Raw genomic sequence first — 26,087 nt, forward strand, 5'->3', positions numbered from 1 at the left:
AGGAGCGTGGTGGCAGTAATACTAATATTCCAGATAGCCAAGTGTTTAAATGCATTGATCTATGGTGATGTGGATACCATGGTGAGTGAAGTCATTTGGCATCTTAATCAAAACAAGGCAGATAACACAGAATTTCTTTTGAGAAGGTGTCTCTTAAGGAGACTTTTAGCCAATAAAACTGGAAGTTTCATTCGTGAGTACAGACAGAGAATGAAAGAGAGGAGTCACTTCCACGGTATTCTAATAGTAGAAAGCAAAGATAGAGCTGAATGGTGCCAGACTGAACATTTTATGCTGAAGGATGTTACTCCAATGTGACATACAGAGAGCAAAGTGAATCTAGTTCAAGATTAGGAATTACTCACAAACATAGCAATAGATACTCAGAATGCGTATCAATTGACTAATCAGAGAAGACTTCAGACTTATAAAGAGTCTGTGATCTTTATTCTTTTTAAAATTTTTTTTACCAATGAAGATTAAAACGTACAGTAACTGTCTCTCTGTTTGAGGATGCTTAGAATCCCTCAGCACTGCTTTCTGCAACATAACATACACGGGTGTTTATCTGCATTTCCAGCACTGCAGATTTACCACACTGCTTACTGATAAAATCATACTTACTCATCACTGAGGCAGCCCAGTCTGCTCATGACACCTTGCATTATCTTTTCTTGTTTCTCAGACAGGTGCTTTTGCATCACAGAAGTGAGAGCGTATTCATTTATCCATACCTAAAAGCAGGAGAAAAAATCGCAATCTTAAGATACTCTCATTTTCATCACTTTGATCCCCATATGATGAATCAGGGGTTTATTTTTATTTTTGTTAAAAATAGTAATCCTCTCTTTCCTTTTCTCCTACAGATTTTCCCCAATATTTTCCCCAAAGATTTTCAGCAATAGAGGAACAATGAAAAAAGAACAATGTGGCACAACATTTTGCATCAGCTCTTATCAGCAAGTTGCAGTGGGCTTTCTGTTTGACTTCTTTCACTAGTACAGACGTCATTTTTACTTTAACCCAAAAAAATAAAGATAATCATCCTCCACCACACTTTCATGTGTATTACACAGTGAAAAAAGAAATAGAGATTTTGTGATTAGGTTTTTGACTGTACATTTACAGCTCCTTCAAGATGATATTTAATCAAAGAATCTGGAAATGTTTTGATGGACTTTTCATTGGAATAAACTTTTGGAGATATAGACTTAGATTTTGTTTATTGTATTGAGAGAATTTAATGAATAATAGGTCGTAAGATGAAATGACTGTAAGGTCCAAACTCCATTACTGTGAGATGAAGAGTGTATTTCAGGCTAAGCTGGCAGCTGAGTGTAAGCAGGTAACTTGCAGACATACACAGAGCCCTAAATTAAATATAATACTCAAGCTCTCTGATAGTTTCACTTCATGTCCCAGCCTCATGCTCAACATGAGGGAGTAAATTTTGTATTACCATAGACAGCAAGATTTCACCAGATCAATACGTGTAGCAAAAAAGTAGCTGTGTAATTGCAGCCCCTCTTAGTGCAAGGAATTAGGAATGGTACTGGGCCTTCATATTGGGTTAGTCTTTCCCTTGGGAAGCACCAGTATGTGCAGGAGAGGCTTTATGTGTGAACACAGAATTAACTCCCCAGGGGAGTGCAGAACATCAGAAACCAGATATTCTCTGTCTTTAAAAGAAAAATGTATTTCTTTCCTGGATAGTGCATTTTCTGTACCATACTCAGCAGTACATATGACTGAACCCTCTCCATGTAGAAAACCTTACCAGAGCACATTCTCCTGTGCAAGATGCCTGAGAAGGATGGGCTGGCAGTCTGTGTCACAGATGGAAAGACCATTAGAGACACACCACAGAAGCCTGAACAGAAGTGCAGAGTACTCTTGGTTGCTCTCACAAGCAGCTGCAAGATGTGCACAGGAAGTGAGACCTCAGCTAATCTGAGCCAGGCTCATTCTTAAAATCAAAGAGCCCAATCAAGCACAATGTCATCTCTGATTGCATACTACAAATAACACATTGAGGTCTACCATGTCTCCAGGTATCATGATGACAGATATAAAATATTTCCTCAAAATAATAGCTGTATTAGTATTTCCCTTTAGCAGCTCTGTGGATATAGTTTCCTAGTGCTTCAACCTCTCTGCAGATGTCCATAAAAGTTTTGGCTAACCAGCCTGAATCAGCACACTATGTGTTTTATCGTCTCTTTCAGCAGTTAAAAGAGGGCTGAAAAAGACTTCTTAACTTTCTTAACTTAACTCTCTTAACTTAACTAGGAGTGTATTCAATAAGAGACTGCCTATGGCTCAGATGTGGCTTCCCATTGTTTTTAGAGACTCGTTTATTCATACAGCTGTTGTTCTTGAGGGCCTGTCCTCCCAGCTGCTCTCCAACAGTGTACAGAGGCAGGTTCCCAAGTAATGTAAGACAGGAGACATTTTCAAGATTTGTAAATGATACAATATTACAGTCCAGAAACAAAAATGTAACACCTCTGCTGCTGGTGGTATATCCTATCCAAAAAAGGCACTCAGAATGATAGATAACAAAGACAGGGACTATAATAGGAATTGCAAAAGAAATAGAATAGTTCTGCAATGGAGAATGTAGAATTTCTTATAAAGGGAAAGAATGAGTCATCTTCTGAGACTGCATCTAACATAGGCTGTATGCAAAAATTACCTCTTCACTCTGAGATCAATAGAAATCCTAGAATCCAACAAAAAATATCCCCTATGCACAATTATTGAACTTAAAAGGAGAAGTGCATTAACTACTAAGTAGTCTGAGAACAGTTATTACACATTTAAGTAGAGATAGTAAATAAGGAAGATTTGAGATCTGAACCAAATACTAAATCGGTGTTTTGCCTCTAAAGGTCACTAGGAAATTGTTCACCATGAGCCAGCAGTGTGCCCTATATCTAATGGGCAAGAGTAAAGTGAATGAAGTTGAACTTCTTTCAGTGCTGTCCATGACAGAACAAAGGAGTAGGGGCACAAACCAGAATGCAGGAAGTGCCATCTGAACATGAGAAAGAACTTCACTGTGAAGGTGACAGAGCACAGGTTGCTCAGAGAGGCGGGGAGTCCCATTCTCAGGAGGTATTGAAAACCAACATGGACACCCACCTGTGTGAGCTACTCTAGGGAACCTACTTTAGCAGGGATTTGGACTAGGTGATCTCCAGAGGTCCATTCCAACCCTTACAATTTTGTGATTCTGAGACTAACCGGGAGCAGGAAGAGAATAGTATATTCTTTATTGCAAGTAACACTTCAGCTGCTCAACGGGATGGACTTAGAGGGCTAGGTATTTTCTATCCCCAAAACTGCAAAAAAAATCAGACATGCATGCACGCACACTATACTGAAGATCCCCTGGGAATCTTAATTTGAGGCTGTTGGCTTCTGACTTAAAAGTAGCAAAACAGAGACAACTATTTCATCAAGCAAGAATAAAAGATGATGCCCCATCCCTGGAGGTGTTCAAGGCCAGGTTGGATGGGGCCCTGGGCAGCCTGGTCTAGTATTGAATGGGGAGATTGGTGACACTGCCTATGGCAGGGGGGTTGGAGACTCATGATCCTTGAGGTTCCTTCCAACCTGGGCCATTCTGTGATTCTGTAAAAAGGTGAGCACTGCACTGCTCTTCCAACACCAGGATAAGTTGCCAGCAGCCTTTCAAAGCTTTCTTTATATCGCTGTGAGATCCAGCACTTTTAGACAGGATTCCTGTACCTGAGTTGTGTTTTTTCCTCTACATCTCTATGTCTTGGTGTTGTCAGTACTGACTGGGGAATCAAAATGGCCCCTAGAAAGTCAGCCTGGGCCTAGGCTGACTGTGGCACAAGGCAGCTCTCAGCTCCCCCGACCTGGCATCCCCCACCACTTTCCTTCCCATCCCAGCAATTGTCCACTACAATGTGATTTCAAAATACTGCTAAAGAATAATAGATTAGTAAAGAATGGAGAAAACGATCATGCTGCACAGTCAGTGTCTGGAGAACAGCTGGGGTCTCTGATTCCTAAGCTGCAGTAAGACTGAGGCCAAAATCATGTTAAACGGGGAAGCAAAGCTCCACAGAATGTTTGGCTATTTGAAAAGATAAGCCATTCCTATCACTATGAAATAAATTAGTATCAGAAAAACAAAGAGAAAGCAATAAAAAGCACCACATGTCAAAGCTAATAAGCAGCTGCTGATTGGCCTCTATCGGTGCCAAGCAATGATGTGGGAATGGATGAAAAACTCCTCACCCCATTTTGTCTCTGTAAGTTTCTCAGTGTTTTGTCTCCTGGCAACAAGTCCATTATAAGACCTTCTGGAGCAGAGCTAACATTAAGCATTATTCTTTGGCAATAAATACGTGGAATATGCCTTTGGTAGGTAATGAAACCCATAAAATACTTTGAGTTAGATCTCAGATACAACAGTAAATTAGATCCAAGTAAGCTCACTTTCTTGTGAAGCTCTCTGACATTTTTAGCACAGATTCTTCAGGAAATCGAAGTAAAGCAATTTCTTTCTAACAGCCTGTAGATGGTGTGTGATGCATACTGAATGCCAAGCAAGTACCTACCCTAGTGCAGCAGCCTGCTCTGAGTAACAGATGGCAGTGCTCTTCCAGGGAAATCATGAGGCAGGAGATACATGGGAAAATGTTCACAATTTATTTTCATTACTCAATTATTTCTGTTTGCCTTGCTCATATTCTGAAGCTTATAAGGTAAAAGTTAAATATGAAACCGAATTTTAATTTTCGTGCATTAAAGAGATTCTGTTTCCCCAAAGGTCGTCATATTCCAGGTATGTATAAATGCAAAAAGATAATCTCAAACAAATATAGTTCAGGTAAATGGGAAAAATCTCTTTTTGAGCCACCTTGGAAAGCTTAAATAATCTGGTGAAAACCCTTCTGGTGCTAGGCTTCCTAAGGCTGTAAAGACTAAGCAATTCTTTATTGCAGCATATTTGTCAAAAGGCAAATGAGAGACATATTTCTTGCTGGAAAATGCCTGATAAATTAAAAGGCCTGTTAATATAAGTATTGATTTATAGATCTTTAGTCATCAGCACTGCAACATCTGTGGAATCTCCCAAATGTCATAATCACCTCTCACAAGTATTTGATCCCTCCTTTTATAAAGGTGGAAATCAAGTGCTTTTTTCAGTAGGATATGGGTGTCAGCTCACTATTTAAATGTACATGTAGCTGTGTTAATACTAGGAAAGAGTCAAGAAGGGAATTTTGCATTTAAATGTAATATAGTTAATTCTGTGACACACTGGCTTATACAGGAAAATATGCCAGCCTAGCCTTGATGGAGTAGCTGTTTCCCTACAAACTCTCTTTAGAGATAGAGCAGTCTTTCTTCCAGTTTAGTTCAAACTACTTCAAAAACCATGTGTAAGTGAAAAAGAACTACCTATTTAAACGTTTATTCTTGAAGAGTCACATATTTTCCCAGTAGGAGAAACTCTCTCCTAGAAATTCATTGCACAGAATCACTTATCCTTAGGAAAGCCCTACCTGTTGATCACGCAATTTTTATGTTGAAGAATGCCCAGCTACACTGCTGGTGACCCAGAGACCAATGAAGGCTATATAGTTATTTAGATGAATTCCTTTATAGCTCAGTAATTACTGTTAATGATGTCAGTAAACTCTCTTTTTTTTTTCTTTTTTTCTCTTTTTTTTTTTTTTTTGCCCAGCTAGGAAACCATTTGCTTTATCTTATGAATGCTACAGTATACTGAAAATATAGAAAATCAGCTTTTAAATCTAACTATCCTATGCTTGGCCATTACTGGAACATCTGAATTCAAATATAATGCATTAATCATACAGTGCTGTCTAAGGAACTATTCTCCTCAGCCAGCTGCTGGAGCTGAACTAATCCTTTTAATCCCTTGAGAAACAATCCTAGGGTCTTAGTTCCTCCACTCAATCTTCATACATACTGTGTCCAATGATAGTACTGAAGAAATGCATGCAGAATCTTTGGAATAAGCTCTACACTTGTGATCTACATCCTCTACAGTTAAACTACATCCATCTACTAGTTAAACTACGTCCTCTCCGACCTTGAGCAATGTCTGACATTCAATGGGTTTGCAGAAGGATCAGAGCAGAGGAGCCCTAACACTGATTTATTTCTGTTGCTTTTCTCTTGTCTCATTGCCCTCTATGTGCTGGGCACAAACAGAATGAAAAATATGGACGTGTTTCTTCACCTTATGAAGAGCATTTTATGTAGAATATTTATCATATGTTTCTAGTAATTACAGTATTAATACATAGAAATGATTAAGAAGTATGTATGTAAGAATCATGTAATGCTTCCTTTTCTGTAAACTGATGAATATATATTTTTTGAACTGTTTCTGTAGATGTTCAAGAGTTGAGGACACTGTGGAATCAGACAGAAGACTTGCCAAAAAATGTTTATGTACTGACAAAGCTGTCAAACACTGTAGACAGATGTTCAGTAATTACTCTCTGACTCTTCTGTGAGAGTCTACACACACAGCATATATATTCACTCCTTACAGCATCTCAAATTGCCCATCCTGAGTCTGGTTCTGGTCTGTGTATTCATATACAGGTTATTTCTTTCCATATCCCATTTTTAGACCCTAATGTCCCAGGTTCCTACCTTTTTTTCTTGCAGTAGCTGTTCCTGGAACAGCTTCCAGCGTTTCTGGCGGTGGCTGTCCCACTTCTCCAACTGAGGGACAACATTCTCCTGCCAGTCCTCTTTCAGAAGTTCACATTCTCTTACAGAGAGGCCGGTCACAGCAGGCAGTGTTTGAAGAAACAGCTCATTCACCAGCTCTGCTAAAGCATGGGAAGCTTTAGAATACAGCTCCTACCAGGGGGACAAAAAGGGACAAAGTGAGATAGGTGAAAGCAAATCTCATGGCCCTTTGCAGCTACTTCACTGCATGCTGCGTGATACCAGTGAGGAATAATGCTTCAGCCATTGTACAGGACTAGTGACACCTAGAGATAAAATCCAATGCCAGTAATGCTTGAGTTGGAGCAGATTCTGTAAATGGAGCCTGTAACAACACAGATGTTTTGGTTTAAAGTGCACAAGAGTATTTAAAATGCCATAGTGGCATTAGCATGAGATTCTGAATCCTAACTGTTGTCCACCTGCAACTGCAAAGCGAATAATACCATGTTCTACTGGCTGTAGTAACAGGTGGTAAAATTCACTTATTTTGCCTGTTTGAGTGGAAAGAACCTTGTGTAGCATGACAAATTTTAGGCATACTTTTAAAGGTGCTGACATGAATGAAGGCACGAAGTAAGGACAAGTTAAAAGGAACAGTACAGCATTTCGATAGACAAAGTTGACACTGATCACATTAATAGTTATTGCTCCAAAATATGACTCTCCTTAATGCCTTTTGGAAGGACAGAATTGTTCAAATCCATCCTGACGCAGAACAGCTTCAAGCTTAGGAAAACAAACATCTGCTGGTGGTTCTATTAAAACTAGTCTCATGTGAGTGGTTTTCAATTGCCGAGGCTGCGTCATTCACAAGAAGAGTTTGGGCGATTTAGTCAGATGGTATTCAAGCTACTAAACCTTTACAAAACCTGCAATTTCAATGTCAAATACACAGTGACATGACACAAGCTGTGTTTGCAAACTTGCTAGAAATTTGAGGTAAGCCCTGAGGAGAATAACAGAGTGCAAGTAGCTTTCCTTAGAGGAAGAGACAAAACAAAGACATGGAAAGGTCACACAGACACTGCAGCATGCCAGCAAGATGAAGAGCTGGTTTTGTGTGACTTCAACACTGTCATAGCAATCAAAAAAGCTTTATAGTCTGTGTGGTTTTGCTTTCATTGTAAATCACTCAGCCCTCTTGAAAATACTAAGATTTATTCATTTCTTTTAAAATGCAGCTAATATTTTTAAAACTCTTTGCAGCATTTCTGTTGCAAAAACAAGTACTTCAAGTCTTCTGGCTGTTGTCTTTCTTTAAATATGGTTTTAATCACAATCTCTTAAGTGATCAAAATCCAGAATCTCTCAATCACAGCACAACAGAGACACAAGCACAGACGTTTTTATCTAAATGTCAAAAACACTTGTCTGCAGCTTATATACATAAAAATGTCAAGTGAACTTGTCTGGTTTTGGGGGGCACACTGATATAACACGCTATTCTATAAGAACTTCCCAACTCTTAGATGTGGTATCATAAAAACAAGATTAGAAAAAAATAAAAGAAGAAAAAAAAGAGATGATAAATTTGCATAGTCAAGTACTCAGAAATAAAAAATAAACACAATTTATGTTGCAAGTAAAATCTGGCTCTGTGCATATGCCCCCATACTGATAAATTTTAGGCTCCCATACCGTTTTCACAAGATTTTTATATGTTCAGTTTTTAGGCTTATCAGTACTCATCAAGTGGGCACATTTTAACAAGAAAACATTTTGTATTTCTCATTTAACGTAAAGTTTGCAAGATGTGCACTGAATACAAAATTATTATTTTCCTCCTGTGATGTAGAATGCTAATCACCATATTAATGAGCTGTTTCACAAACAATAAATAGCTTAGCTCTACAGCTCCCTGCAGCAAACTCCTCTTATGGATAAAGTCAAGACACAACATTACCAAAAGTGCTCATAACACCTTCAAGATCTGCTGTCTTGATTTCTTCCATTCTCTTACCTGTTAAAAGCAAAAACACGCAGTGTTTTCAGAATCCAGCTCCCACTAACTCTGTTTAACCTCAAAGCGTTCAGAATCCTTTCACATTGGGCTGCTTGTTCCAGAAACTGGATCTTGTACAGAACTGACAGTGTGAAGACACTGTAGACAACCAGTTGGATATCTCATTTCTGGTAACACTTGTCTCACTTCTGCTCACAACGTGGACGTGACCATTAGGTATCATTAGGGCAACATCTGAACAGTAATTTATTTCTTCACACAGAGGCTTTTCTTACTAGGAAACGATCTGGTTGGCAGGGCTATATTGTGTGGCCAAGACTGTGCAACTTGACCTCAAGGTGTTTCTGGGAGCACAGGAACAGGGCAGTGGAGAGTCAATGTTAAGTGACCATTCTTCTATAAACTGAAAGTGGTTTTACAAGAAATTGCATTCCAAAGAATTCTGGATAGTTGCCAGCAAATGCTTACTGTGTAGGTAGCTATGTCTGCTCTGCTAAAACTTCCCAGATTAAATAACTAAACTAGGCATTGGGAAACATTGAAAAGTGCATTCTAAATTACTGGTTTAAATGTGCTTCATTAGAAGGGAAATGCCATAGGCTGTACACACTGTCACATCACTGCAGAGACAATCTGCTGCACAGGTAAATCCTGTCTCAAAGGAAGGATCTCTCTTCCTTAATTACTATAGTTACTAGTTCCTGTTATAATAAAAAGTAGGATTTATATTGTCTTAATGAACTGTTTTGTAGTGGACGTGGCTTATCTTGTCAACACTAATGCTAAATAGTTTGAGTTCTCATTGCTGCTATTTCTTGATTTTAGAATTCAAGCCTCTAAATCCTGGGCTTTGAAGTAAACTCAGATTCCATGTTTCTAACCTCTGTATCCTATGTCACACTTAAAAAACTCTGTCACTGTAAACTGTCTCTTCTCTGAGCTTTTCTAGCCTTTCCACACAAGCTAATTCTTCTTCCTTTACTGGATGCTCTGGATAGAAGAAATTCTCCTGTGTCTTCAACAGTTCAGAGTCTAGAGGATTCTGTGGCATTTCTACTACAATCTCAAAAGATCTGAGGCAAAGTCTTAAGGAACTTTATTCTTAAGCAAACAAAGTTCTGCCTATGGCAACTAATCATTTTACAACATACTTTGCTTCAGAACTGATAGTATTTGCTTGGCATGCTGACAACCCTGTATTATTATTTACTAGGAAATCTTCTGCACAGAACCTAAAGAAGGTATTTTGTTATTTGTTGTTATGCTATTTTGTTTAACAATAAATTGAACAGCATTCTGCTTGCACTCCCCACAGATTCAAATTATTTTGTATATTTAACATTGGTGCTACTGAAGCGGGTACATAGTTACTCAGAAAAAATGTGATTATGTTTCAGTCACAGGTGCTTCATCATTTGCAAAATACTTTGCAGCCCTCTGTTGAAATTGATGTGAAAAGACAAGAAAGCAGGACTAAAAATCCAGGAATTAACAGCGCCTTTAGAAATGTTGGACGAAAATATGGAAGATGAACAGGACTGAGTGTATTATTTTTCATCTCCTAGATGCTGCAAACAGGCAAAGCGATAGGAGACCTGTTCAAGTGCTGTTAGGCCCTGAAAGAGCGATTGTCAACAGTAGAGAACACTTCAACTACTACTACAAATTCTGCTCTGTGCAGGCCACAAATCCTGCACACTTAATGGTCTCAGCTGCAGCCCAGGATCACAACATAAACCACCATCAGTGCTAACTATCATAATACTAACTTCTTCTCATCTGGTCACTGGGTTCTTTAACCCAAACACATAATACTAAGAATATAACAGTCCATGAAGTCAGTGCAACACCAACAGTACAGTGTGCTCCGCATGGAAAACATACACACACAATGTGATGGCTATGCTGTTTAACACTGCACTTGCAGAAACATAGTGGAATAGCCTTGTAAAGTTTGTTAGAAAAAATGAAAAGTCTACATTTAGGAAAAAATGCAAGTGTAACCGAATTCTACCATGTGACTCAAGAATCATAGAATCACAGAATGGCTTGGGTTGGAAGGGACTTAAAAGCCCATCCACCAGTTCCAATCCCTTGTTGTAGATAGGGTTGGCATCTACTAGTCAAGCTGCTCAGGAAAGAAAATAGTTCAAGCTAAGAAAATTGTACAAAATTATTTGTACTCTAAGGAAAGTACTCAATATGAAACAGCAGTAAGTCTGTCCATAATCAAGGACAGCACGATACGTATTATTAAGTCTATCTATCTTCTACAGAAAAATAATGAAACCGTTAAGAAATCCTATTGCTACCAACATCTTATTTCTACAGAATAGTTTCTGTGAACTTACTGATATGTCATCTCTTGCTTGTAGAACTTTTACTTAACGAAATTTATTCAAATTGATTCCATTAATAGAATAGCTGATTGCAACAGTGAATGAACCTGTTTGTAGTACCTGGCAGTCAGTCTGAAAGCCTTTCATAAAATCTCCAGAGAAATTCATCAAGCATAAAGAAATACCACAGAGTATATGCAGAAATAAAATGGTCTCACATTAAAATGCTAAATGGATCTGAATTTCAAACAAGGCAGTAAATATAGAATTTTGTCAAAAATCAAGGGAAATACACAGTTTATCAGATTTCACTGTAGATCCAAAGAACAATATTAATGCTTTCCCTCAAACTCAAATGATTAAGTGGTTTTTACATGCAGATGAGAATAAAGTGAATAATGACATTTTGAAGCAGGAAAATATATTTTGAAAGGCTGGTTGCACTGTATTTTAAATGCCAGCCACTCCATTACATATTATCTCCAAGAGGCAATGGCACAGTTAGTTGTTAACTTGTAACAGTTACTTGTTAACTTTGGATACAATAGCATTTCATCGCAAGAATTAAAACTTGTAGTCAAGCCCTAGAGCACTTCATCATCACCAGAAGTCCAAAGGCTTTCTAAGGGGGCATATTAAGGAAAGAATTTCAGAAGATCATACATTCTTCTATAATTTCAATGTTCTTAGACACTACTGGTATCTAGAAGATACTTCATGTCCTGAACTCAGGACAGATGGGGAAAAGCTGATCTACACCATATCTCATGCTAATAAAATTACGTAAGGAAATAAATGGAAGAGTTAAATCTCTAGGAACCTGAACTTAAAATTTTGACAAAGATAATTTTCTCCCTTTTATTAACTGAGGAAAAAATATATTTTGCATCACTTCACATTCATGTTTACTCATTCATAAAATGTTTATTGCTTTGCCTGTTGATAATGCTCAATACTTAATAGCTTTTAATCTAAATTCTTACGCTTTTCTATGTTCTGTCAAGTAAAATCAAATAACATTTTAGTGAACTGCTATCACCAGAAAAGAATTATAAATGACAGTAAATTGTGGGGTTTTTTTTACGCCTTTGATGTTAAAGCTGAGGAAAAATAATTATCTTATCAGGGACTATGTAATTCTTGGCTGTTAATCATTTTCATGTCTGTTTTCTTAATAATAAGCTGTTAACCATTAATCTCTTTTCAATTCTCCTTTCCCTGCTAAAATAAGCAGGTAGTTCACACACACACACACAAAAATAACAACAAAACAAACAAAAAACCAAAACAATAACCCAGCGAAAGGATTAAAGGTTGGTCAGTATCTGATAGGCTAAATTTGAGACAGACTTGCAAGGAGCTAGCCATTTATCTTACCAAGACATCAGAAGAAACAGAATAACACATACATGGGGTTGGGGGATGTGGAGGCTTTCACTGTCACATGAAAGAAAATTTCAGTTTAAATCTTGCAATTCAATATCTATACAAACCAATACAAACTGTTACTGCAACAGAGTATCCCCTGTGTATGGGATAATTCCAAGGGCTACCTTTACCTTTTAAATATTAGGTCGAGCCTTTCAGTTAGCTTTGACACAATTCTTTCTTCAATTACAACACTGTGTGAATTAAAATCACTCATCAACAGTGCTCAGTTTGGACTGTAGAATTTGTTACTGCCTACTCACTACAAGACTACTCACCCACAGTGTACTATTTTAATTAACTAGCATCGCTGAAAAGTCCTATGTAATCTTTTAAATACAACATCTTCATTCACTTCAGGCATCAATGGATTCCACTGACCTCAGTTAAATCATTTTAATTGATGTATTCATGTGTTGACAAAACAAACCTACTCAACTATTGTCTGCAAACAGTCAGCTTCCAGATCACTGCTTTTTTATATATTTAATCACCAATTTGAACAATTCCTTGATGTTCTTTAACACTACAGGCTACGTTATGCTAGAAGGCCATATAAATCTCGGCGAATTCACGTTTAAAAGGCAAAAAAAGCTAAAAGAAATGGTGGAGAGTTTTGAGCAGGGTTTAGAAGAACATTGTGAGAACAAGATAAGGATATTCTCCCACAAAGGAATGGCAAATACAGTGAAGTGACATATTTTCTTCTATCCCTAGGATATTCAGTGGTTCTCTAGTTTGTTATATGCTGACCTTTTCCCTACATTCTAATATCACCTCTCGCATGGAGGTTATTTTTCTACTTATTCAAGCAACTAAGTCTGTCACGTTTGCTTCCTTGCTCATTTAAACTAGGACAAATCAAGGTGACTGCTGAAATAAGTCGTACTAGTGCACAAGTGAAGAAAAAAAAGAGCCTAAGCTAAGGGCTATTTAACTTGGAGAGGTGGGAAGCATAACAACTTTGCACAGCTTTGCAAGGCTAATTTTTATGTTCCACAAAATAAAAACTAGGAATAACTAAATATTTAACTACCTCTAGTTCTATGTATGAATGAATCTTTCTGAAATTCTCTTGCAGTCTTTGGATGCCCTGTGGACAATAGGCTAAGGAATATTTATATATGTAAGTGAGGAGCATGATAAGTGTGTCTCGTTGGTCTAGATATAGAGAGTACCACCCAGTTTCTCAGTAATATTACTAGGCTTCAGTTTCTACTGGAGTGATAAAAAGCAACTGAAAAGAGCTTCTGCTAAGCAAATGACTACTGGTTAAACTACAAGTCTTTTGGAACTAAAATAACAAGCTCTGCAGCGCTAGTAGGTGTGCCCAAATCAGCTGGCACTACAAACAAGCTGATTCAATCCCAACTGGGATACAGGGCTTGCAGCATAGGGCTGAATATCACCTTGGGAGAGAAGTTGGTAGCCAGTTAATCTAATAATTATTTGCTCAGGTCTACTAGACCTGCAGTCACACCTCTACACTGGAAATTTGAGTACCTCAAATTTCTCTTGCCTTCACCACTGGAAGCAGTAACTTCTCCCTCCAGAAAGCTGGAAAAACTATGGAAAGATGTGAAGCCCTGTTGCCCAGGGAAAGGCTTGTCCAAGGCATAGTTCTGGTTTGAAAGTGCGCTGAAACAGATGAAGACTGAAAAGCACTGTGATTGTGAGATGCAATTCCTTCCCTCAAAATCAAATGTTCGCTTTTTTGTCCTGACAAAATGTTTAACTACTGCAGTTCCCTCAGCTGTAGAAGTCAGAACAATTCAATTTATATACAGTAGGGTTATGCTAATTTGTACTTTCTCTTCTTTCCAGTCTATGCTGTTTATAAGATGTACTGAGAAGTCTGTAGAATCTGCATTTAGGGCTAAGGGGGTGCAGTTGTTCATTACATAAAACATGACAATAAAGAAGTTTTATTGTAAATATTTTATTGGAAATTCAGATTTATGGACTCTCATCCAATGGATGCCAGCTGGATTACTTTACTTATTGTAGTTTTTCATGTCTGGTAGCGTTAAGTTTGTCTAAGAATGAGAGCAGCCATAATATGGAATATAATGGCTTTGAGTTGATTGAATTGGCAGAGTTCAAGTTCGTGCAGCTCTCCTGGAAAACTGGCAATTCTAGACACACTTAATTCACCTAGATCAATTTTTCTTTAATGGAAAAGAAAATTTACCTAGCACGCTGTTGAAAGAAGTAGGATTTTCAGTCCGATTTCAATGTCACTAAAGCAGAATACACAACAAAAGAAAGCAACATAATTTCACAAATGAAGAGAAACTATGCAGGGGAAAAAATGTTTGGTCTCCAGAGACTTCATGTGAAATGAAAAAGGGGCTTGAGAAGAAGTCATTAACTTTGGAGAATTGAGCATGCATAGTAACTTCAGCAGATATGCTGACCTTCCTTAAGCAGTATTGTACAATTAATTTATTCTGATTTGTGGCCATAGCCCTGCAAGTAAATTTTACCTTTCTCCAAAGCAGTAGTTTTTCTCAAGCATCCTGTTGCTTGCTTGCAGAATAACATAAAACTCGAGTAAAAACTGTTTATTTATTCCTAATACAAAGACTTTGTTTTCAGCTGAATTTTAAAAAATGCATGTGGACCAGCACTAATTAAGATTGCGTGGGTATCTTATCTTGACGTGCTGGAGAGAACAAGTTTCCAAAACACCCTGATCTGGTCATAATTAATCATGACAAGGATCCTGCAGAGCTAAAAGTGATTAGTTTCAGCCTAATTAAAGGTCACTGCCATCTACGCTTTTGGTCTTCATCAGATAGATCAAGTTATCTTATTTTTCAGTGCAGACAGAAAATAATTAAAGATGACGTAAAGGCATGATGCATCCACACTTTTTCCAAATCAGTAAGATTAAGAAGTGTAAAAATATTACTTATACCACAGACCTGAACATGTTTCAGAGGACTAACCATAGATATAAGATATTCTTATATATATAAGAAAAATAATTTATTTGAGAGGAAAAGAGATGAGAAAACTATTTTGGGACATGTAGAGAAGTGAACTAAGAATAGAATCATCATACCATGGTGTGCAGGAGATAATTATGGTACATAAATGAAGTCTCCCTCCTAGCAGTAATGCCAGATTTTGTATACTCTAAACATTATCACAGCTTCGTCAGCTATCCATACAGCACATCTTGGAAGATCATGTAGATATTTTCTGATAAACTTGAGTTTAAAAAACATATTGTGTTGAGAAGAAAACGGAAAAGGCAAGTTACTGTGGAAAACTGTCAATCTGTTTTGCCAGCCCAGCTTCCTGGGACAGCCATGATCTTTGATGCAAATCCCCACACTAAGGCCTCATATTTGTGTCATGGATTTGGAGAATGTTCAGAATTACTTTAGTGAATAACATATATCACTAGAAGCAGTACCTTGTAGAGCTCCACCACAGCCTCTGTGCTTTCACAGTCATCTTCCTCTTCCAGCTGCCACTGTGCCTGCCAGTGTTTCTCTAACAGATCATGGTAAGCCTGAAAGAAACATAACAGACATATTTAAATAGCTGAAATGCTGTTTAGATGGCTTCTTGTGACCCTCTACCTAACTTTCCCGAGACCTCAGAGGGTGGTGAGACACTGGAACATGTTGCCCAGTGAGTATGTGAATGTCTCCTCCCTGGAAGCATACAAGGCCAGGCTGGATGGGGCTGTGAGCAATGCTGTCTAGAGGGAGATGTTCCTGCCTGTAGGAGGGGGATTGGAACTACATGATCTTAAGAATCCCTTTCAACCCAAACCATTCTATGATTCGATGATTCTATATGAATTTTTCTTCCACTCCAAAGAGTCTATGGGCTCAAGGCCCTCTGTGTTAGGACAAAAGGGTCTCTACTGAGGCAGTAGAAAGTCTTACATTTCTGTCCTTTGTTCTTTGCACTGAGATATTTCCTAGCATTAAGAACTACGTTCTCTTCTGCAGCATAAAGAACAAGTTGTCACCTCTGCCCATTTCCTCTCAGCCTGTCAAAAGCAGCTCATTACTCTACATTTTATCCAAGAGTAATTGTTGGTTTTCTAAGGCATGCAAAATAGAGCATTTTCCAGACCAAAGCACTGTGGCTGTAATTTTCTAGGGGAGAGATCTTGACACAATTTCTAAGCTTGTTTAACAAAGTTGGGAAGCGTTGGGGAATTATGTATGCTTAGAAAATACATTCAATAGCTACAAAAATGTGTGGTAGAATTATTAGTCCCAAGTTATGAAAAGACAATGAAGTAAAATGTGCTTTAGCATTCTAGAGTGACTCAAACCTTTTGTTTGTTCAGATGTGAAAGCAGTTTTGAAGAGAGCTATGCCAGACAGGTGTGGCATACAAGAACAGTAACAGAATTATCTAATTCACACAATATAATTAAAGAACTTGGCCTGCAGTACAAGATTGCATTGTTGAGATTAACAAAGTTTGACAGTTTGCTACAGTTGGAATCTGAGTCTTCTCCAATAGCAATTTATCTAAGTTATTAGATTGCATCAAAAGTTTAATGCTTCTGGAAAAAACCACTTCAACCTTAAATAATTTCTCTTCATGAAAATTGAGAATTGATTTTTTTTTCTTCTTAATTACTTGGCTTTGTGGTTTACAGCAGTTATAGGAGTTTCGCAGCTGTCAGCATTTTACAACTGAGAATTCTGATTTTATGTACATTCTGAACAATAACAATTGAGGTGGAAAATACGGCCAAGAAAACATTACATTAGCCACCACATACCATATTAAATTATCTATTGCAAACCTCTTATAAGGTATCCTGCCAGTGTTCATAATCAGTTTTCCCTCTGTTTATGTGAAATTTAACAGTCTTTAGAGCCTCTGTAATTTCACTCATAGAAAGGTTCAATTTAACCAGTGCAGCCTGCTTTATTCTATAAGATAGGCCAGATACTTTCACCCAGAGATTTCCTATATTGAACCAAACACAGAGTATCTAAGTAAATGTTTTAGATGAAACATGCAGTCTAGCAGTAACCTACCTTAGCGCTTACTTCCAATGTGAAAATTCCAGCACTAAAAGAAAACCCAAGGCAAGCTTAGACATAAGGATGTCTGACCCTTTCTTACCTGTGCTGATGATTCATAGCAGAACCTAAAAATTCTGATTTTATGGAATTGAGAGAAATCTGAAGCATGTTTTGCCTTGAAAAATCACAGAATCATGTAATCCTTAGAGTTAGAAGGGACCTCTGAAAGCTATCTAGTCCAACTCCCCTGCAATGAACAGGGACACCACAGCTAGATCAGGTTGCCCAGGGCCTTATCCAGCCTCTCCCTGAAAGTCTCCAGGGACAGGGCATCAACCACATCACTGGGCAATCTGTTCTAGTGCCTCACTACCCTCACTGTAAAAGATAAAGGAACGTTTCTATGTACACACCTTAAGAAAATCATTTAATTCTCCAATATTAAAAGCTTTAGTAAGGAGAATCCCTTGTTCAGTTTTCTGTCTGCGTTTGAAGTCTTCTCTCTTTTTTGCACGGCACTCCACTCGTTTCAGGATGAGGTCTTTACTTTGCTGGGTGCATTCTGGAACATGAAATACAAATGATTAGATACTGTAATTCCACAGGGAGAAAGTAGCATCTGCTGCTGTCACACAACATAAGCTCGCAGAAATCTGTGAAATTTAGTGAACAAAATAGGAAGAAACTACTACACAGAACTTCAAAGCTGTTTCTTCAACCTTTTCAGATGCAAACTTAAATCTATCTGCCTGGATGACTGTGAAGAGGACCTGTGGGTGTTGATGGATGCTCGTCTGAACATAAGCCAGCAGTGTGCTCAGGTGGTCAAGAGGGCCAATGGCATCCTGGCCTGCATTAGAAATAGCGTGGCCAGCAGGAGCAGGGAGGTGATCATCCCCCTCTACTCAGCTCTGGTGAGGCCGCACCTCGAGTACTGTGTTCAGTTTTGGGTCCATCACTACAAAAAAAACATTGAGGCTCTGGAATGTGTACAGAGAAGGGCAGCTTCTCTGCTGTTGTTTAGTCTGGAGAAGAGGAGGCTCAGAGGAGACCTTATTGCACTCTACATCTTCCAGAAGGTAGGTTGTGATGAGGAGGGGTTTTGGCCTCTTCTCCTAGGCAACAAACAGGACCTGAGGAAACGGCCGCACGTTGTACCAGAGGAGGTTTAGATTAGACATAATGAAGAACTTTTTCTCTTAGAGTGGTCAGGCACTGGAATGGCTGCCCAAGGAGGTGGTGGAGTCACCACCCCTGGCAATGTTCAAGAGGTGCCTGGATGAGGAGCTACAAGATATGGTTTAGTGCTTGTGGTAGCAGTGGTAATGGAAGGACGGTTGAACTACATGATCCTGAAGGTCATTTCCAACCTTGTGATTCTATGATTCTATGACTCTATCTTTTCTTTTTTGGATCACTACTGTCCTGCACTCTCACCTTCACTGGTACTGCTTTTGCATTGATGATGAGTTCAATACAAGAAACAGATTCCTATTGGCAGCACACCAGCCAAACCTCCCCCTCCTGTTTTAAAAGGTCCAGAAGTGGCTCATTACCTAATTGCAGATAAGCAAATACTACTTCAAGAACAAGAGCAACAACAAATGGTGGGGAAAACAGGTCCAGAGGAACTTCAGTTCCCATTAGTTTGAACTCGGATGTCAGGTGTATCAGGCTTCCAAAGTGACTATTTCAAGAACCTGCAAAAGTTCTCAAGGTTCATCCAGTTTTGCATGAATACTGTGAAATATTTGGGACACAGTACTTGCTTCTTTCATCCTTCTCCTTGCTCTAGGTGATTTACAAATTCATAAGTCAATCTGAACCCCATCCTACAGAGTAGAATTCATGCTTATGATGTTTTCTCAATATTTCATGTCACATTGCTTGTCCACCTAAGAATCTTCATTTCCTCTATACACTCTGTCCCTGATCAGTAATTCATTCTGGACATATGTAGATAAATGGGAATTCAAAAGAAGAGTCAGATGGAGTTGATTTAACGGGGAGGAATTATTTTGAGGAGAATTACAGATTCATAGAATCACTGAGATAGAAAAAGACCCTTAAGATCACCAAGTCTAACTACCACTCAACATTACAAGCCAACCACTAAACCATGACCCATCCACATGTCTCATAAATACCTCCAGGGATGGCAATTCCACCACCTTCCTTTGGACAGTCTGTTTCAATGCCTAACCACTCTTTCTGTGACTAAATTCTTCTTGATATCTGATCTAATCCTTTGATCTGAGGAAAGAGATGTACATCCACCTCACTAAAACCTCATTTCACATAGTTGTAAAGAGCAGCAAGGTCTCCCCTCAACCTCCTTTTCTCAACACTAAACATTCACAGTTCCCACACCTGCTCCTCACTGTGCATGCTACTTTTTCCATGTTCCTTTCTCATATATGATAAAGGACTGATGACTCACCGACAAAACATTTGAAAGTGCACAGAAAACACAGGAAAGCCTCCAATTAAAATTTCCCCTGAACAAACGTAGCAATCATCATCTTTAAGCACCACGTGATTCTTTCAACTTTCTTGTTTGTTTCCTAGGAGCAAAGCCTCTTGCTGGCTCTGTGCTCCACTTGTTAATTATAGGTACAGTATAACTGATGTATTAAGGAGCTCATATCCTATGTCAACTCTCCAGAGTGTTTTTTCTCAAGCATATTTAACTTGAATGTGAAATTAGGATGTTGCTATCTAATGCCCTTCTGCATATTTAAAACTACGGCTATAAACACTGACTTTACATAAAATCAAGGCCTTGACAGAGTATTCTGCTTTAGAACAAGAGAAACAATGCTAAATGGAAGGAAAAAAAGGCACAGGTTTTAGCTGATTTTTAAGGGAAATCAGTGCCTGAACATATGCAAAGACTACGAACTAGGCATGCTAGTTCTAGAAGTAAATGTCCATGAAATAATGTGTGATGATACACAGACTGAAAGATGAGGATCTTCAGCCTGGAGAAGAGAAGGCTCTGATGAGACCAAAGAGTGGCCTTTCAAGTATCTGAAGGAGGGCTATAAGAAGGACCCTTTAGCAGGGTCTGTTTTGATAGGACAAAGGGAAATTATTTCAAAGTGAAAGAGGAGAGATTTAGTTTGGATGTCAGGGTGAAGTTTTTTTGCTGAGGTAGTGGTGGGATGCTGGAAGAGGTTACCCAGAGAGGCTGAGAATGCCTCATCACTGGAGCTGGTCAACATGAGACTGAATAGGGCCCTGGGCAATGTGAACTAGTACTTAATTTAGTGCTTGGCGACCCTGTCTGTGACAGAAGGATCAGAACTTGATCCTTGAAGATTCATAGATTCCTGGATCTATGAATCTTCAAAGATCCTTCCAACCCAAGCCATTCTATGATTCCATGATGAATTTTTTTTACTAAAAGGGTTGTGAGGCACTGGAAATGGTTGCCCAGAGAGGCTGTAGATGTCCCATCCTTGTAGACATTTAAGCTAAGGCTGGACCAGGCTCTGAGCAACCTGATCTACCTGTAGATGTCTCTGTTCATTGCAGGGCACTGTTTCACATACAGGCTTAATAATAATGATCAGCAGTTAAGTACTTCTCTCTACAATTTTTTTTCACTGAACACATACTAAAATTTCCCATGACTGGAAACTCTAAGCCCTTCATTCAGCACCTACTAGAGAAGTTAGGGGTAGATTTCTAAAGAAGGTGGATGTTAGGTGTATGGGAATTGTTAGATCACAGCCTAAATCAGTGATTGAGCATCTGGTGAAGAGATATGGCTACCCTGAGAGTACAGGTGCAAGCAATTCACCTGTTCAATCAGAAAGGGTGGACCCAGGGTCCTCCCAAACCTCATTTAAGGTCTGGCAGTCAGAAAGGGAGGATTTCTAGTTGGAGGTTGCTTCTTGTGGGAATTCTCAGCAAGCCTTCAGCTTCAGAACAGGGTAAGCTATTTTTTTTTTTATTATCACTGGCTTATGACTAATACCTTTCACAGGTCATCCTAAATCTGGTTAGATGCAATTCCTTGCCTATATAAATCTGTAGTGAAACAGGTGAAAAACCTTAAGTCAGTTAGCTTAGACTTCACTAATATTGTATAATTTACAGCTAGGCGGTCTGAAAAGGTGCACGGAGAAAAGACGTTCTTCTAATTTTCTAAATATCTTAAGTATGAAAAGAGAAGACTTTCTGAATGTTTAACTGTTAATGTTACCTTTTCCCAAGAATGACAACACTGCTATATCTTTGGGCGCCTTTTCCCTATGCTAGTAGTTGATCATAAGACAATACTTTCTGCATATACAGTTAGTATTACTCCTAATGTTAGCCAATATCACCAAGAATGTCAAGTGCATAAAGAGTAACTGGAGAAATCCTAAAACTGTTAGCAGCATATCTGACTCTACTTCAAATCAATGAAATAAGGTACAGATTATATGAACTATAGAATAAGTTTGAAGTAATGCTAGGAACAAGATCTAGGAGGCTTAAAGCTAAAGTTCTCATTTTAAGTGTCCAGCTTCCACTAGGATTGTGTTTTTGGCCAATTCATCAAGACACTTTTAAAGTAGAGGCATACAGGACTAAAGCCATAATTTTTGTATTAATTAATACAATTAAGAGAAATCATACTTAAATTAAACGGTGACCTCTTGTCTAACTACTCACCATTAGTGAAATGTGCCAGTTGTTCCCAGAAGGCCTTGTGAAGGTCTGTTAAAAGTTCTTCTTTTTGTCGAACGGAGAGCTTATTCTTTACAGTTAAATGGTCCAGAATATTTGATAACATATTCAATCTACACCTGCACTCTTCTGGTATACAGGACTTCAGTGAATCAACTACTTTCACCATAAGCTCCCAGTTAAATAACCTTTCCTGAATATCCTAAAATAAACAAAATATCCTGCTTAGAAACTAAGAATCTTTGGTCACACATGCTTTAATTGAACTATTCAATTCCAAACAATACAGATAACTCAGGAGGCTTCTCAAGGTAATATGGATAGTAGCTTTGAGGTACTTAAGTAGTTCCAAAACTCCTGACCTATTTAGGATTGCAGCAGGTTTTATTTCATGTTCACTTGAAAGAGCAAATAGAAAATTAGTGTTCTCACTAACTGCAGCTATCAAGATGACATTAATAGCAGAAAAAATGAAATTTGTGAAACAAACTCAAATACTCGAGGGGCGATGATAGACAAAGGTGCAACATAGGAGTCCTGGATATCTCTTGAAGATACTGGATAGCACACCACTATGTGCCTTTGTAAGTGGAGGGCACATCTGATTTTGATACTGCTAGGATTTCATCAAGAGTGTAGTAAGCTGGAGTTTAGTAAATACATTTAAAAAGAAAAAAAATTGCCTAATAGTTTCCATTACATTGTTAAAGAAGAAACCAGGATTACTGTAGGGAACAAGATTTTTTGAGTGAAGCTGGAATTGCTTTAGACAATGATGAAAGGTTAGAAAAAACGTGACAACTATTCTAGTTATTGGAGATGCACAGGCTGTGACTTTTGCACATAAATGCAAGTATGATGGTAGTTACTTCAGGTATTAATGTTTTCTCTATCTTGTATCCAAACACCTCGTTTGAATACTGTCCATTCAAAGCAACTTTTCAATACTATAGTAGCACAGTGTGGGTCAAATGTGATTAGCTGCCAAAACTGCCTTCAAACATGGTCAGATTGGTTTCCTTAGCTGTTCTACTGCAAAATAAACTAATAACTTTTACATATTTTTATTAGTAAACGAAATAAAGCTAGTGATCCATTTATCCTTCAAATTACTAAAAAAAAAAAAAAAAAATGCAGCGGGATAGATTCTGATTGTACTATTAATCTATAAATTCCAAGCAACTGTTTCATTCTCTTGTGTGAATTAAACCACCTGACAGAGATCTGTTACATTTAAAAGCACAGCACTGATGTACTTTTAAGCTTATTTTTCCTTCTTAAGACCACATCCCTATGAAATAGTAAGGGTTTTCAAGTACAGTCAAAGCCATTAGACACACAGAATCACTCCCAAATGACAATCTTCATCTAAATTAGGATTTCTTAATCAAAGGGGAATAAATATTTTGAAAGAAACAAGTGTTAATATCCAGGGTAATGATTCTCCCTCATCACAGAGTTCTTGTTCTTTGCTCATTGGCTGCATTTATATCTTGTACATCACTTTTTTTCTTAACACGACTGTCTAAACTGTATTTTGAGATCAAGAACATAAGTGAATTAGCGTTCACTCTCTAGTGTGCTGTATGGCAGGAACTGAGCTCTTAGCATGAAGCTGAAAGACATACAGTTGGAGTAAGCAGTTTTCAGCATTCTTAATATAGGATGGACAGACTTGTACACTTGCATTGTGCTTTGTGTTCAGACTGACTAAATATCTTTTGACTTTTACTTCTTTTTGTACTTTACCATTGCCTGCAAATCCTGAGATTCATTTAATAAGCCTTCCACTGCAATCATCCTCTCAGTCAGGTCCATCATTATCTTTGCTGCTTCGGCACTTGAGCATTTTGATTGGTCCAAAAAATCCTGCTGGGCTTTATCAGTCTGCTTCCAAAAAGATTCCATCTGTTGAATATGAATCAAATAACAATCCATTTTCCCTCATTAATAATCTGGTATTACGTTACACTGAGAGAGACAGGAGTCTACTATGAGATACAAGTCACTGAAATACAGACTGCTTTCAGTACTAATCACAGCATAAAGCTATATTTTGAGACTACTTATTATGATTTGTGTTGATGGCACACAACCAATATATGGTATGTTTGGACAATCTTGACTTTTTGCAATAGGAGTCATTCTGTGCAATTCTCAAAAAGTTTAGTTCCTCATCTACTGAAGCCCACTATGCTGTTAATGAGAAAAGTAGAAAGGATAAACATTTGTGAAGTTTCTTTATCTGTTGCAGTAGGCATTCCAGTCAAATATCACTTCTGCTGAAAAAGGAAAACTAAAAATATTGTTTTTATCATCAAAGCCCTTCATAGCCACACACCACATAACCACTCTATTAACTATGCTGGAATTAAGCACTTTATGCAGTATTGGCACAGTGCATGTGCCCATTCTAATATGCTATCCCTAAGGGTAATATCTAGCTTTAGGCTCTGATCCCACAACCACTTCTAACTGTGCACAACTGTGGATATTCTGTGGGCTCCAATGGGATTAATAGTATGCATTAAAGATTTACATTAAAGATCTGTGAGTTTTGTAGTTATGGCCACGAAAACCTTTCTATTCCTGGGCAAAGAGTGGATTAGTTCAGAGTCCTGATCTGCATAGAGGAAATCATTTTAAAAATGGATGAAAAGCTTCTGCCAGCACAAAAGTGGCAGACCCACTGAAGGATGGCTGCCATCAGTGAATAACTGCCTCATGTTGCTTGGCACAGCTTTCATAGAGCTATCACGTGACTGACTCTCAATTCTAAACAACAAACTTCTTAAGGAATAAAATTAAATTGCAAAAGAAACTTCACATGGGTCTACCATTGTTAAAAGGACTTCCACTATAAATCAAAACTGGAAAAATTACTAGTGAAGTGCTTAACCATCAGCACTAAAAAAATATTAACTCCTCTACAAGACTTTGATAATGAGCTGTTTAGTTCAGGGCTGATATGCTGTGGTCAATCAGTGCAGGCAGCCTGCAGAGTCATCAGTCTGACTTGTCATTCTTTCATTTTTATCAAGAGTATATTTGTTAAGCCTCAGAAATGGGATCAGGAAACAGCCTACCTTTCAGAATATCCAATTTCTTGGAAATGAGTACACTGAATGCTTTTAACCCCCAGCTTTTTTGAAAGTAAGCTAGCTTGGATGCAGTGGCACTACTGAAGATATTAGTACCTATAATCGGATAATATTTTCTGCATAAAACATAGGTTTATCATAATATGTGAAACTACTGGAGTAAAATGCTCTGCTGTAGCAAATATGCAAAACATACTGAAAGATTGTATTGCAGTTATTTTCTTAGTAATTATTTCTGCTGAAAAGAGTATTCTTCTTAGTCCTTTACTTATGTGGCATTGAAGAAAAAAGGTACTATGATAAAATTCCTGAAAGTCAGGCTATACCTAGGCTTGAAATATGCCTCACCATCTGACAAGTAATAGGCGTTTCTCATATCTAAAACAGTGTGATGCAACTGTGTGTATAAAAACATTGGCTATCAAAAGTAGTTAGAAATACTCCACTGGAGCAATATAAAAATGCTTTCATGTACCTTTTAAGTACTATGACTATTCAACACAACAGTTAATTAAAAAAGCATTCCTCATCAGGAGAATAATATTTAAAGAGACAAAAATTAAAAAGTTACATTATCTATTATGTGCTCAGAATATTCCCTTTCTTTCCTTTCTAAGTCTTCTACAGTCTGGTATTCTGAATTATGGGCTCCTGACATCTCAGTATTCTGGAGTCTGGAATCCAGTTGCTTCTGTAATTCTTCAAAATCCTGGGAAGAAAAAGTGATTTGTTAATCACAAAAGTACATTATTTTTAATTTCAAGAGTGAATTGGTGTCAGTCCTTGTACATGACAAATGAAACTGAAA

At 38.0% G+C, this 26,087-nt stretch overlaps 1 protein-coding gene across 1 annotated transcript in view; it reads right to left on the reverse strand.

Annotated features, from left to right (window-relative positions):
* EVC (EvC ciliary complex subunit 1) overlaps window positions 1-26,087 on the reverse strand; it is a 52,084-nt gene that overhangs the window by 13,279 nt on the left and 12,718 nt on the right. Inside the window, exons 7-13 of the mRNA XM_042812143.1 lie at window positions 25,851-25,988; window positions 23,928-24,086; window positions 22,164-22,380; window positions 17,912-18,060; window positions 15,911-16,009; window positions 6,673-6,885; window positions 625-734 (exon numbers count right to left, since the gene is read on the reverse strand). Coding sequence (XP_042668077.1) covers window positions 625-734; window positions 6,673-6,885; window positions 15,911-16,009; window positions 17,912-18,060; window positions 22,164-22,380; window positions 23,928-24,086; window positions 25,851-25,988 — 1,085 coding nt within the window. The remainder of the gene's footprint in view (window positions 1-624; window positions 735-6,672; window positions 6,886-15,910; window positions 16,010-17,911; window positions 18,061-22,163; window positions 22,381-23,927; window positions 24,087-25,850; window positions 25,989-26,087) is intronic.

The sequence above is a fragment of the Centrocercus urophasianus genome, unplaced genomic scaffold, assembly GCF_019232065.1.
Source record: "Centrocercus urophasianus isolate 14NV4802_14NV808 unplaced genomic scaffold, USGS_Curo_1.0 seq_13, whole genome shotgun sequence".
NCBI classification, from domain to species: domain Eukaryota; kingdom Metazoa; phylum Chordata; class Aves; order Galliformes; family Phasianidae; genus Centrocercus; species Centrocercus urophasianus.